This window comes from Dromaius novaehollandiae, chromosome 24 (genome assembly GCF_036370855.1).
Source record: "Dromaius novaehollandiae isolate bDroNov1 chromosome 24, bDroNov1.hap1, whole genome shotgun sequence".
In the NCBI taxonomy this organism is placed as follows: Eukaryota; Metazoa; Chordata; class Aves; order Casuariiformes; family Dromaiidae; genus Dromaius; species Dromaius novaehollandiae.
This window is the reverse complement of record NC_088121.1, coordinates 10,124,842-10,136,624: the sequence shown is the minus strand read 5'-3', so window position 1 is coordinate 10,136,624 and position 11,783 is coordinate 10,124,842. Positions and strand designations below refer to the sequence as shown.

The window sequence follows — 11,783 nt, the reverse complement described above, 5'->3', positions numbered from 1 at the left end:
CTGGCCCTGTGCGGAGGGGAAGCCGGGCGCTCTGCAGGTTCAGGGCTTCATCTCTGCTCTATCACGGTCCTTCGAGGCTTGGAGAAGGACACCAGCCCCTGAGTCTCTTCCCTGGCCACTCAAACCATCTTGATCCTCAGAGGTCATCATCCAGATTTAACCTGAGAACACTGTGCTGCCCGTCTGGAGAGCGGGGAGGAGGCAGCACCCTTTCCTGCACCCCCCCAGCCCCAGGGCACGTACTGGCCCCCCGGGGCACATACTGCCCCCACAGCCCCAGGGCACATACCGCCTCTGGGGCACAGACAACTCCTACAGCCCCAGTGCAGATACTGCCTCCCTGGGGCAGATACTACTCCCTGTCCCAGAAACTGCACCCCCTGCTCAGTCCAGCACTGTCCCGTTACCCAACCCAGCAACTGCCCCCATGGCCCAGCAGCCACACACACCCCCCCAAACTGCTCCACAGCCCGGCAACTGCCCCTGCACACAGCCCCCATCACCCCACAACTGCCCTCCCCCAAACAGCCCCCACAGCCCCTGCCTGGGAGCACCATCGACAGGGCTGGGCCTTACCAGCCACGTGCGCTGTGGAGGCTTCAGGGTACTTTGTGTGTGTGTGTGTGTGTGTGTGCGCGCGCATGTATTTGTGTCTGTGTGTGCATGTGTGTACGTATGTGTGTGACAGGCGCCACACAGACAAGCATGGTGCAGCCCACAGAAGAGGAGAGGCTCTGGGGTGCTCCTCAAGAGTTAATGAACCCTGGATGCACCACGGCCGAAAAAGAAATGGAAAGCTGCATAAACCTTTATGAACGATTTAAGCAGTTTTGTCTCTTTAAACAAATTCTGTCAACTCTATTTCTAATTATCGCTGAAAGATGTGATTTTTCTAAGCATAAAATATTCTAACATGTTAACTACCTCCATAAAAGAGCGTAAGCCACACAGGCTTGTTGTGGACTTGGACCCATGGTCAGCTGGCCTGAGGACCCACCCGTCAGCAGGGACACCCCTGGTGTTAACAGCGTGGAGAGGAGAAGCTGGGGGAAATCGCACCAGAGGGGCGGCGCACGGACACGTGGAGGACAGAGACCCTGTCCAGACCTGGAAGGACACGTCTCCAAGCCCCGGACCTGCCGTTGCCCCACGACCCTGCTTGGAAAAGTCGTTTGCTCCCTTCTGAGTCGTGCCGGCCCCTGGCCGGTGGGTTTAGCCCTTGCTCAGACACGATGAAATCGCTCCCAGCTTCACGCCCATTTCAGCTGTCTGTGACTGTCTTGTGGCCTCTTTGCTTCAGGGTGGAGGGGGTAATTCTGCCTGTAGCTAACCCCCTTCCCTGGGGACGCAGATGAGTGAGACGGGAGGTTGACCCGGGAGCTCCCTGCAGGGCTGTTGCTGGACAGCTCACACGGCTGCTCCCGTGCGGCCGAGCGCTGGGAGAAGGCAGATTTTGCTGCTTTTTCCCCATTTGAGGGGCCTCTGCCAGCCCTAGTGCAGGGGACAGGGAGAGCCGGGATGTACCATGGCCAGGAATGGGGGGTGACAGCCGGGATGTACCACAGCGAGGGATGGGGGGTGACTGCCAGGCTGTACCATGGCCAGGAATGGGGGGGGGGGGAACAGCCAGGATGTACCATGGCCAGAGATGGGGGAGTTACATCTGGGAGGTACCACAGCCAGGCATGGGGGGGTGACAGCTGGGATTTACCATGGCTAGGGATGGGGGGGTGATAGCTGGGATGTACCACAGCCAGGGATGGTGGGTGGCAGCTGGGAGGTACCACGGCTAGGGATGGGGGTTGACAGCTGGGATGTACCACAGCCAGGGATGGGGAGCGATAGCCAGGCTGTACCATGGCCAGGGATGGGGGGTGACATCTGGGAGGTACCACAGCCGGGGATGGGGGGGGTGACAGCTGGGATATACCATGGCCAATGATGGGGGGGTGACAGCCAGGCCATACCACAGCCAGGGACAGGGGTGACAGCTGTGACATACCACAGCTGGAACAGGGCTGACAGCTGGGTTGTACCATGGCTGGGGGGGGACCCCATGGAGTCCCCGCACAGTGTGCTCACCCTACTCAGCCCCCATAGTGCCTCTCCCTCTGCCAGACAGACGCAGGACATTCCCCTAGACAAACACGCCAAGATCTTCTGGCACCTGGTCCTGGCCCTCAGCATCAAGGATGAGTGCCAGGAGATCACTTCTACGGCCTTCCTCATCACGGTTGGACCTAGGCCTCCATGCCCACCCTGCTCCCCAGCACAGCATGAGAGCCCTGGCCCTGCAGCCCCTCCGGCAACTCCTGCTGCCCTGGGGACAGAGCCGCCTGCCCCAAGCTGGTGCACATAGAAACCTGTTTCTCCTTCTCATTTCCTATCTCTGAATGCTGCCCTGCTCCTCTCCTGGCGCATCTCTGCTCCCCCAGAGAGCCTTTCCCCAGGTCAGTGTGTCCATGCTGGTCTGGCTTTTCCTGCACCCCTGCCCTGTGCTTCCCGCAGGGCCTCAGGCTGGTGGTGCTGCTCTGCAGAGCGAGCAGGCTGTGAGGCTACGGGGTTATTCCATACTGGCTGTGCTGGTCGGTGTGGGAAGCAGACTCAGCTGGGCAGGGACCAGTGATATTGCTGGCACAGGTCTGTGCTCATGGATGGTGCTCAGTGACCCCAAGGGGTTTGCAATGGCAGGAGATGTGTTTTTTTGGGGGGTGGGGTGGGGGTACTAGCTCCAGCCTGTGGTGTTTCACTGAGGGTGCAGGAATCACCCTCCAGTGCCCCTTCCCTGGGACTCCTGGGTCCCCACTGCCTCCCTGGGGATTGCAGAGCCGGCGTTTCCCCCTGCATCCCTGGATTTAGTGCTCTACCTTCTGCTTACTGCACCATGGACCATCCCTCATTTTGTAGGCTCCACTCACTGCCCACCCCAGGCACACACTGTCCCTGGAGATCCCCTGAGCTCTCTTGGGGATCTCCTGGAGACTCCCTTCCAGAAGGTTGGGTATCTGTTATCAGCACTGTCACCTGTGGGACAGCCAAGGGCAGGTGATTCAGAGATCATTCACCATCTCCACTGATCACAGACAGATGAGCCTTGAATCCAGCTGTCAGTCCCTAACAGATCACCCAGGTACTCTGACCTCAATATGTGCAGCCGGTGAGGTTGACAAGAAGAACAGGTCCTTTTGTGGTGCAATCCCTTGGGTGTATTTTTGACTCCATCGTCTGAAGAAAGGCCAGACTTCAGGCAGGTCACAGGAGAGATCCCCTTTTATTATGGAAATGTTATTCTGGAGGCCAGGTCTGGCATAAGGGTGCCCAGGGCCTGGTGCTGCCTGTGTTCACAGGACACATGCGCTTGGAAACACGACCCTGCCACCACCACGTTACAAGGGCACTCAGGCCATATACACACATGAGAGCACAGCAGAACTGTGCGGAAGTGAGAAGCGCAGCCCTGAAAAGAGAAAGTCCTGCTGCTCTTGGTGGACGAATCTCCAGGAAAGCTGCAGCCCCCACTTAAAGGCTTCAGTGAGGACATGCCTGCTGTGGCAGTGGGGGGATGGTCTTGAGGAGCAGAGGGTCTGTCCCCACAGGCTGCATCAAGACTCTCTTCCCCTCCACTACCACTCTGCTGTGAGTATTGCAGGACTGAAGAGGGAAGGGACCAGCCCACGGTGACAGCTGGCTGCCACCCTTGCAGGAGAGGGGTGTGAGATCACACACTGACTGTACCCAGGGGAGCTGAGCTCTTCTAATGGACATCGGATCTGTGGTCTCACACCGCCTGCACTCATCTGAGCCTGATTCTGTGTCCCCGAGTTCCCTTGGTGTCAGTGCCGAAAGAGACACTGCAAAGGGAAACTCTCCTCATTGCCCTGAGGGCATCCGAGGGAGCTCAGACTAGCGGTGCTGAGGTTCCCCAGTCTCTGCTGATGAAGGGGGAAGCCTGGCTTGCTGCTTCAACACAGTCTCTGTCAGATTCAGATGAGAGATAAGTGGCACAAGCCAAAACTTTTTTTTTCCCTTACTTTTTACAAGAATGTACCAGAGAAAAGTAAGAAAAAAACAGAAATGAACAACACAGAGCCTTGATGCCAGATGCCCTGGGAATGATGAGACGATGCACATGGGATGGTTATTGGTGGTGACTTTGGACCCTTTGAACCAGTTTCCTCAGGGCATCCTTGAGCTCCTTGTTCCTCAAGCAGTAGATGATGGGGTTCACTGCTGGAGGCACCACCGCATACAGAACAGCCACCACCAGATCCAGAGCTGAGGAGGAGAAGGAGGGGGGCTTCAGGTAGGCCAAAAATGAGGTGCTGACAAATAGGGAGACCACGGCCAGGTGAGGGAGGCACATGGAAAAGGCTTTGTGCCAGCCCTGCTCAGAGGGGATCCTCAGCACAGCAGTGAAGATCTGCATGTAGGACAGCACAATGAAAATGAAACACACGAAGTCTAAACAGGCAGTAACCACAATAAGCCCAGCTTCCCAGAGGTAGGAGTCTGAGCAGGAGAGCTTGAGCAGCTGGGGAATCTCACAGAAGAACTGGTCCACTGTGTTGCCTTGGCAGAGTGGTATGGAAAACGTGTTAGCAGTGTGCAGGAGAGCATAGAGAAAACCACTGCCCCAGGCAGCTGCTGCCATTTTGACACAAGCTCTGCTGTCCATGATCGTCATGTAGTGCAGGGGTTTGCAGATGGCAGCATAGCGGTCATAAGCCATGACAGTGAGAAGAGAATACTCAGCCAAAATGAAAAAGACAACGAAAAATATCTGGGCAACACATCCCAAGTAGGAAATGGCCCTGGTGTTCCACAGGGAATTGGCTATGGATTTGGGGACAGTGGTGGAGATGGAGCCGATGTCGAGAAGGGAGAGGTTGAGGAGGAAGAAGTACATGGGGGTGTGGAGGCGGTGGTCGCAGGCTACGGCTGTGATGATGAGGCCGTTGCCCAGGAGGGCAGCCAGGTAGATGCCCAGGAAGAGCAAGAAGTGCAAGAGCTGCAGCTCCCGCGTGTTCGCAAATGCCAGGAGGAGGAACTCGTTGAGGGAGCTGCTGTTGGACATTTTGCTCCCTCCAGGCACATGGGACTGTTAAAGGAGGAAAAGACAGTGACAAGTCAGGAGAGACTTCTCTGTTCAAAACTCTTTCCCGCTCTCACAGACACCCCGAACACAGACACAGACACACACACAGACACAGACACACACACACATGCATTGCTTTACTCCTTCTCAGCAGGACCTTCCTTCAGCTCCCTGCCTGGAGCTCCAGTTCATGCTGGCTGAGTCTGCCATGAAGAGCAGGATCCTCTGCCCATGGGCTCCAGAGGGGTCAGCCCTGCTAGAATGCAGAAGGGCAGTTTAAGTTCTTCACCTCCAGTTCTGAGGCATTTTGACCACAAAAGCAACAGCTTCACTCTTGGGGGGCTTGTTTGTTTGTCTGCTCTGCAGGGTAGGAATATGCACCCTGTCCCCTGCTCTCAGTGTGAAGACTAGTGAGGCCTGAGAAGCAAAAGCTCTCCCTGTGCCCTAGGACAGAGCCAGCACACTGGTCTCCACATCAGTCCCATTCCCAGATGCCTTGGGCATGCACTTCTCTCAGTTAGAGGATAATCTCAACCAGAAGCTATCCTTAAAGGAAACTGGCCTGTGCTGACAGTGGTGTCCACTTGGAAAGCACTGATCTCCAAACCCACCTCCCTTTCTCAGCTCAGATGTTCTGAGAGTGATAGAGAGGGTGTGACGTAGCACATGGCTCCGATGATCAGAAGAAGGACTCTGTGACATGGCTCTGGTGCGGAGAGAGAACTCAACACTCAGTTTCTAGCCAAAGATACACAGTGCTTATTTCAGCTGCCCACATACAGCCACCCCCAGCAGCATTTCCATTTTCTTAGCACCTCTGTGGCTTCTGCATGGGATATTCAGCTATCACACATGTCCTACAGAAGAGCTGTAGGAGCTTGCGATTGGGGACAACTCTGCAGCAGGAACCACAGGGTCTGTGTCAGACTCTGTAGCTGTAAATTTCATCCCCAGAAAGCCCACAAGCAAGAACAACAGCAGCCCAGCCTGGGAGAGAAGCAAGGAACACCACCTTGATGCTTCTGCCTGGGGTGGCAAAGGGAGAAAGACATACGGACACTGAGGAAGGTCTTCCCCTAACCCAGCTGTGCACACCACCTCCCCAGGGGACACAATGCAGGGCAGCTGCTCTCAGCCCCTTTGTCATGTTTCAGGAAATGGGCACATGCCAGGAGAGCTGCTCCTCTCCTCTTCTGGGGCTCTGGCTGCCAGAAAGGCAATTCCTGTCCAATATCCCATGGCCTTGAGGGCAGAGGGCTCTGCTGGGTGGCAGAGGAAAGGTGAAGGGGGCTTGCTGAGGGGAAACCATCTGCACTCCAGGGGCTGGCAGAGAATTTCCTGCATCCCAGCCTCACATGAGGTTTCTGGCAGCAGTTTCCTTTCGCTCTTTGACCATCTCTCTACTGCTTGGAGATGTCTTTTCTGGGAGCTCTTCCTCTGTCCCCACACAGACCCCATCCCACTTGCTGGGCACTCAGTTCAGCCCTATGGAAACCTCCAAGTGGCAGGAAACTGCCCAGCAGCAGTTCCCTATTTCCAGGTGTTAAAGAGCAGATCAGAGAATCTCTGATGAGACTGGCAAGGTGATGTTGGTGCTGACTGTAGGTGAGGGGTGGTGTAAGCACTTGCTGAGATTCCTCACAAACCTATTTATCCTTTGGTATGGTGAAAAGGCTTGTTTAAACCTGACTGTTGCATTGCCATTCCCACCATGCAGAGACAAGTCCTCTTGAAAACTCCACTCTCAAAATGTCCTCATGGTGAGCTGGAGCTGTGAGCAGCCCTGACCCATGCAGCACCATCTCAGCAGGAGAATGAACCCGCCCTGCCAGGGGTCACCCTTCTCACCCAGAGCTTGTCCCCACAGCGCCGTGGGGAGCTCCCTGGGCAGGCTGAGTGCTGAGCTCCCCGGGCAGGCTGAGTGCTGACGCTCACAGGCAGCAGAGTCACTGCCCCGGGTACGCAGCACCCTGGGGCGCAGGGCACTGCTCTGAATTACAGCCCTGTGTAGACCTGGGTGCACACCCTGGCTTCACACCCCTGCAGCCATGCCTGAGAAAAGGGAGCAGCATGCCCTGTCCCTGTGACGGTGTGGCAGGGAATCCCTGCTCTGAAGCATCTCCCCCTTCCCTGCACAGGAGAAGCCAAAGGAGCGATCCTTAGAAAGCCTATCAGTCAAGGGATGGGCTGGGTTCAGAAGACCCCTCCAGGAACCTCAGTAGTATCACTCTGCAGCCAGAGACTTACCATGCAAAGAGCTGTGAAGATTCCTCCCACAGTGAGCTCTCCTCTGTCCTCCCACTCCACACTGCCTTGCACTTCTCTCTGCCTTCTCTCACCTCATGTCAGCAGCAGCAGGCAGTGCCCGCAGCCCTGCTGCTCTTGGCAGAGGAGCTGCTCCTGCACACAGCTGTCTCTGGGCAGTGCTGCCAGGTTGCCATGAGCTCCCTCTGTCTGTGAAGCCTGGCCCCACTCAGGAGCAGAGGACCAGACAAAAATGTGACTCTCTCTGCCTCTCCCCTGGATCCCTCAACATTTTCCTGGGGCTCCAAGGCTGACAGCTCCTGAGGGGCAGCATGGTCCCTTCTGGGAAATGCTCTTGGAAGTGTGCTAACCACCTACAGTCCCTCTCTGGATTATGGAGAGAGACTGATTTCAGCAATGTGCTTTATCCTGTCAGAGGACAGAGGTGGAGAGGGGTGGAAATGTTCCCCTCTGTCAAGCCCTATTCCTGCACCATTACTAGGCAGGAGACCTAGACAGTGACAGGGAGGGCTTCCTTTCCCCTGCGTAGGGCAGTGATTCAGAGGAGGAAATGCAGGCCTTTAATCTCAGCTTAGAAAGCCTTGGGCAGATGGGGATTCAGCTCTCTCCCAGGCATGCCACAAACCCATAGGAGGTAGACTTCCTCTTGCCTCAGTTCAGGTGTGCACAGACGAGGGGCCTGCATGCAAGCCCCTTGCCTGAGCTCCCACGAGAAGCCATAGGAATGGAGCAGGGAGTCAGCAGCTCGCACCCAACCCCCTGGTGACAGCTGAGGTTCCAGGCTTGGTCCAAGTCATTTGTATGTGTCTGCCACCTCTGATGGAGCAATTCTGAGAGACCCACATCCTGCCTGAGCATCAGCTGTGGGCCAGACGGGTGGTGGGGCAGGTTCGCTTGGCCACCTGAAACTACACCAAATTTTTTGACACCTGAACTGTCCTTAGCCATGCATTTCCACGGCACCCACAGAGCTTTTCAGCTGACCAAAAGGAGGAGTTCACCATAAGGAGAGCCTGGCTGCTCTCTAGGCTCTGTCAACTGTATATGCTACAACTCAAGTCCCTGCAGAGCTAAGACATATGCACATCTTGGCATTGCAGACACTTCAGTTAATTCAGGGCTCTCATTTTAAAGGAATAAAAAAGGCCTCTAGTGCTGTGCCAGGTGCCTGAGGTGTCAAGACAACTGCATGTGGCTGGCACATACCACACAGGACCTCCAGGAAAGCCATGTGCTGGTGGAGTGGGTACGGGGCAGACACCACAGGGTCTCTCAAAGGGGTTTGGGGTCTGCCTGCCAGCAACTGAACACCACCACCATGGCATGGAGGGAAGGTCCATCCCAGCTACATCCAAAGTGCTGCAGGACTGGAAGGCCCATCACACCAGAGTCTCCACTCATGTGCCTATGCTTTCAAACCCTGATGGTTCTCCTTTTCCTGAACCTTCTCTCCCACCGATGACAGGAACAGCAAACATGCTAGTGATGTCCACAGCATGGCTAGACCAAAGTCTATCCTACTCCAGGGACCTTTTTAGCAGCAGCTTGTCTTTCTTGGACATCCTCCTCACCTCTGTCACAGGCCCCAAAGTGCTTTGGCATCACCTGGGGCTGCAAACCCCTCTCCTACCAGGGCTGCATGGCCCAGCTGGCTTCTCTCTGGCTTTGGGGACCACAGGGTTTGTTCTCTTCATCAGCACCTTATTTCAGCATCCCATTGCCATGTGCCATCCACTCCAGCATATCTCTGCTATGAAGCAAAGTCTTTGCATATGTGACGTCCTGGGCACTCAGTAACAGGTTTCCCCATCGTAAGGCTGCACTGGGGCCTGGTGCCACAGCTGAGGTGCTGCAGCTCCAATGTGTGCAAATGCCCTCAGGCTGGGGAACAGGCAAGAGGAGCTGGAGCTCTGTGTGCTGTCACAGAAGTGTGGCATTGTTGGAGTAGCTGCTGAGACATGGAGGGACAGCTTGCATGATGACAGAGCTGCAACTGATGGCTACAAGTTCTTCAGGAGAGACCAGGAGGGAAGGTGAGGAGGGAGGATGCCCTTTGTGTGAAGGGGAAGCTCAGCTGTATGGAGCTCTTCCATAGGATGAGCAAAGGGAGGCAGCTCTGAAGGGCAGAGGAGCTCAGGGGTTTGGACAATAGAAACCTGCTGAAGATGTGCAAGGAAAGGTGGCAAGGTGTGCATGATGCGGCAGAAAAAACCCATGCCAAAATATTCGCCTATGGTGCCTCTCTAAACAGAGGACAGAAACCCATTCCAGCATTGCAATTTGTCTCATCAGAGGATGGTTATCTGTGAGAGGTGGAAATGTCTCACTCTGGAAGGCCCTATTCCCATCTCTTAACAAGGCAAGACACCTAGATGGGGACAAGAAGGGAGCTCAGTGAGACATGGTTCAGGTATTGATCCAGATGAGTCAGTCTAGGCATCTTATGCCAGCTCAGAAGCCTCGGGGCTGGAATGGGATTCAGCAAACTCCTGTGAACTCCACAAGCACACCGGAGGTGGGATTCCCCTTGCCCAAGCTGAAGTGAGCACAACAGAGGTGTCTGCATGCGAGCTCCTTGTCTAAGCTCCCATTGGAATCACTGGAGATGGAGGGTGGGAGTCAGTTGCCCATAAACAAGCACCTGGGGACATCTGAAGAGACAGAGGTGGTCCAAGACATATGCCAGCATCTGCTTGCTCTGATAGAGCAACTATGAGCAAGATCCTCCTAGAGCACCAGATGGGGAATTTCCTTGGCCATCTCAAATGACCCCAGATGCCTAATACTGCTAGAGCACCACTCACTGTGAAGTTGAGACACGATCCCTGCAGTGTAAAACCCTAATGTAATTCAGTGCAGACCCTGGATTTAATGACATAGAAATTGGCTGTCAGGGCTATGTCGGATGCCTGGGGTGTCCAGCACAACTGCATTTTTCTAGCAGATACACAATGGGAACCACAGGAAAGCCATGGCTTTTTGGAGTGGTGCTGGGCAAGTGCCCCAGGCCATCTCGGGTTTCCTACCTGTGCCCAAACAAATGAATCCTCCCTCTGCCCTTAGGCACACTCTGTACTGTCCACATGCAAGTGTGCTGTGTAAATGGGAGGCAGAGCACACCAAAGTCTCCACTCTAGTCTCTGCACTGTCAAACCCTTCTTGCTCTCCTCCCTCTGAACCTCTTCTCATCCCTGGATGTTATGAACAGGCACTGTGCTAATGATGACCTCAGAGTGCCAAATCACAGGCTGCCCAGGCCCAGGGACTTCTTCAGTGGTATTTTGTCCTTCCTGGAGATCAGTTCACCTCTGTCACAGGCCCCAAGGTGCTGCGGAGTCAGCTCAGGCAGCAAACCCCTCTCCTGCCATTCCTGCACAACCCAGCTCTGTTTCTTCCTGGCCTTGGGCACTGCAGGGTTTTCCCTCTTAGTGGGAACCTCCTTTCACTATTACCTTGCCACTGCCAGCATGTCTCTGCTCAGAAGTGGGGCCATCGCACATACAGTGTCTTTGGCCCTTGGTAACAAGTTTCACCATGACTAATCTGACTGAAACATTGCTAGAATAACTGAGATGTGGTGGGATCACTTGCACAATAGGAGAGCCCCAATGGTAGGGTACAAGCTCTTCAGGAGAGTCCAACGGGGAAGATGAGGAAGGGGGATGCCCTTTGGGTGAAAGGGCAGCTCAGATGTGTGGAGCTCTTCACACATCAAGGCAAGGGCTTGGGTAAGAGCTTCTGTGTGACAAAGGTGACATTGCAATGGGAATTACAGACCACCCAGTCAGGGTGAGGAGGTGGATGCAGTCTCCTTTAAGCAATGTGAGCAAGTCTGTGGATCGCAGGCCCTTTTTCTTATCAGGGGGACTTTAATCCCCCTGACATTCACTGGAAGGGCAAACAGCAGAGTGCAAGCAGACCAGGAGGTTTCTGGAGGGCATCAGGGACAACTTCTTAGCACAGCTGCACAACAGGCAATATTTGTGATGCTCTCTTGTATCTGGAAATTTGAAACAGGGAGGAACTGATCAGGGATGGGATAGGCAGTGTCTGCCTTGCCTACAGTGACCATGAAAAAGTAGAGTTCCAGATCCTGAATGGAGAGAGGAAGCATAGTAGCAGAGCGCAGACCCTGGACTTCAGAGAAGCAGACTTGGGCCTGTTCAGGGGACTGGTGGAGGATCCCAGGGAAGGCAGCTCTGAAGGGCCCAGGAGCTCTGCACATTCTTGCTTTGGACAGCAGTTCCACTAAACTGGTGCTTCCTTTTTTTCAGTCATCTGTAGTGTCCTGCAGTTCCTCATGCTGTTACCCTGTCAGAGGCACCACAAGACAGGATAAGCCATCTGTACACACACATTAACAGCTGACACAAAGGAGTTTCAGTCCGGAGGGACCTTGAGAAGCTTGGGGTTTTGGCCAACA

General features: G+C 54.9%; 1 protein-coding gene across 1 annotated transcript; it reads right to left on the bottom strand.

Moving 5' to 3' along the window:
* Positions 1–4,138: 4,138 nt before the first annotated feature.
* LOC135323581 (olfactory receptor 14A16-like) lies at positions 4,139–5,074 on the bottom strand. Its single transcript, XM_064497180.1, has one exon. It carries the CDS (start codon positions 5,072–5,074, stop codon positions 4,139–4,141), a length of 936 nt encoding a protein of 311 aa, XP_064353250.1.
* Between the last annotated feature and the right edge of the window lie 6,709 nt (positions 5,075–11,783).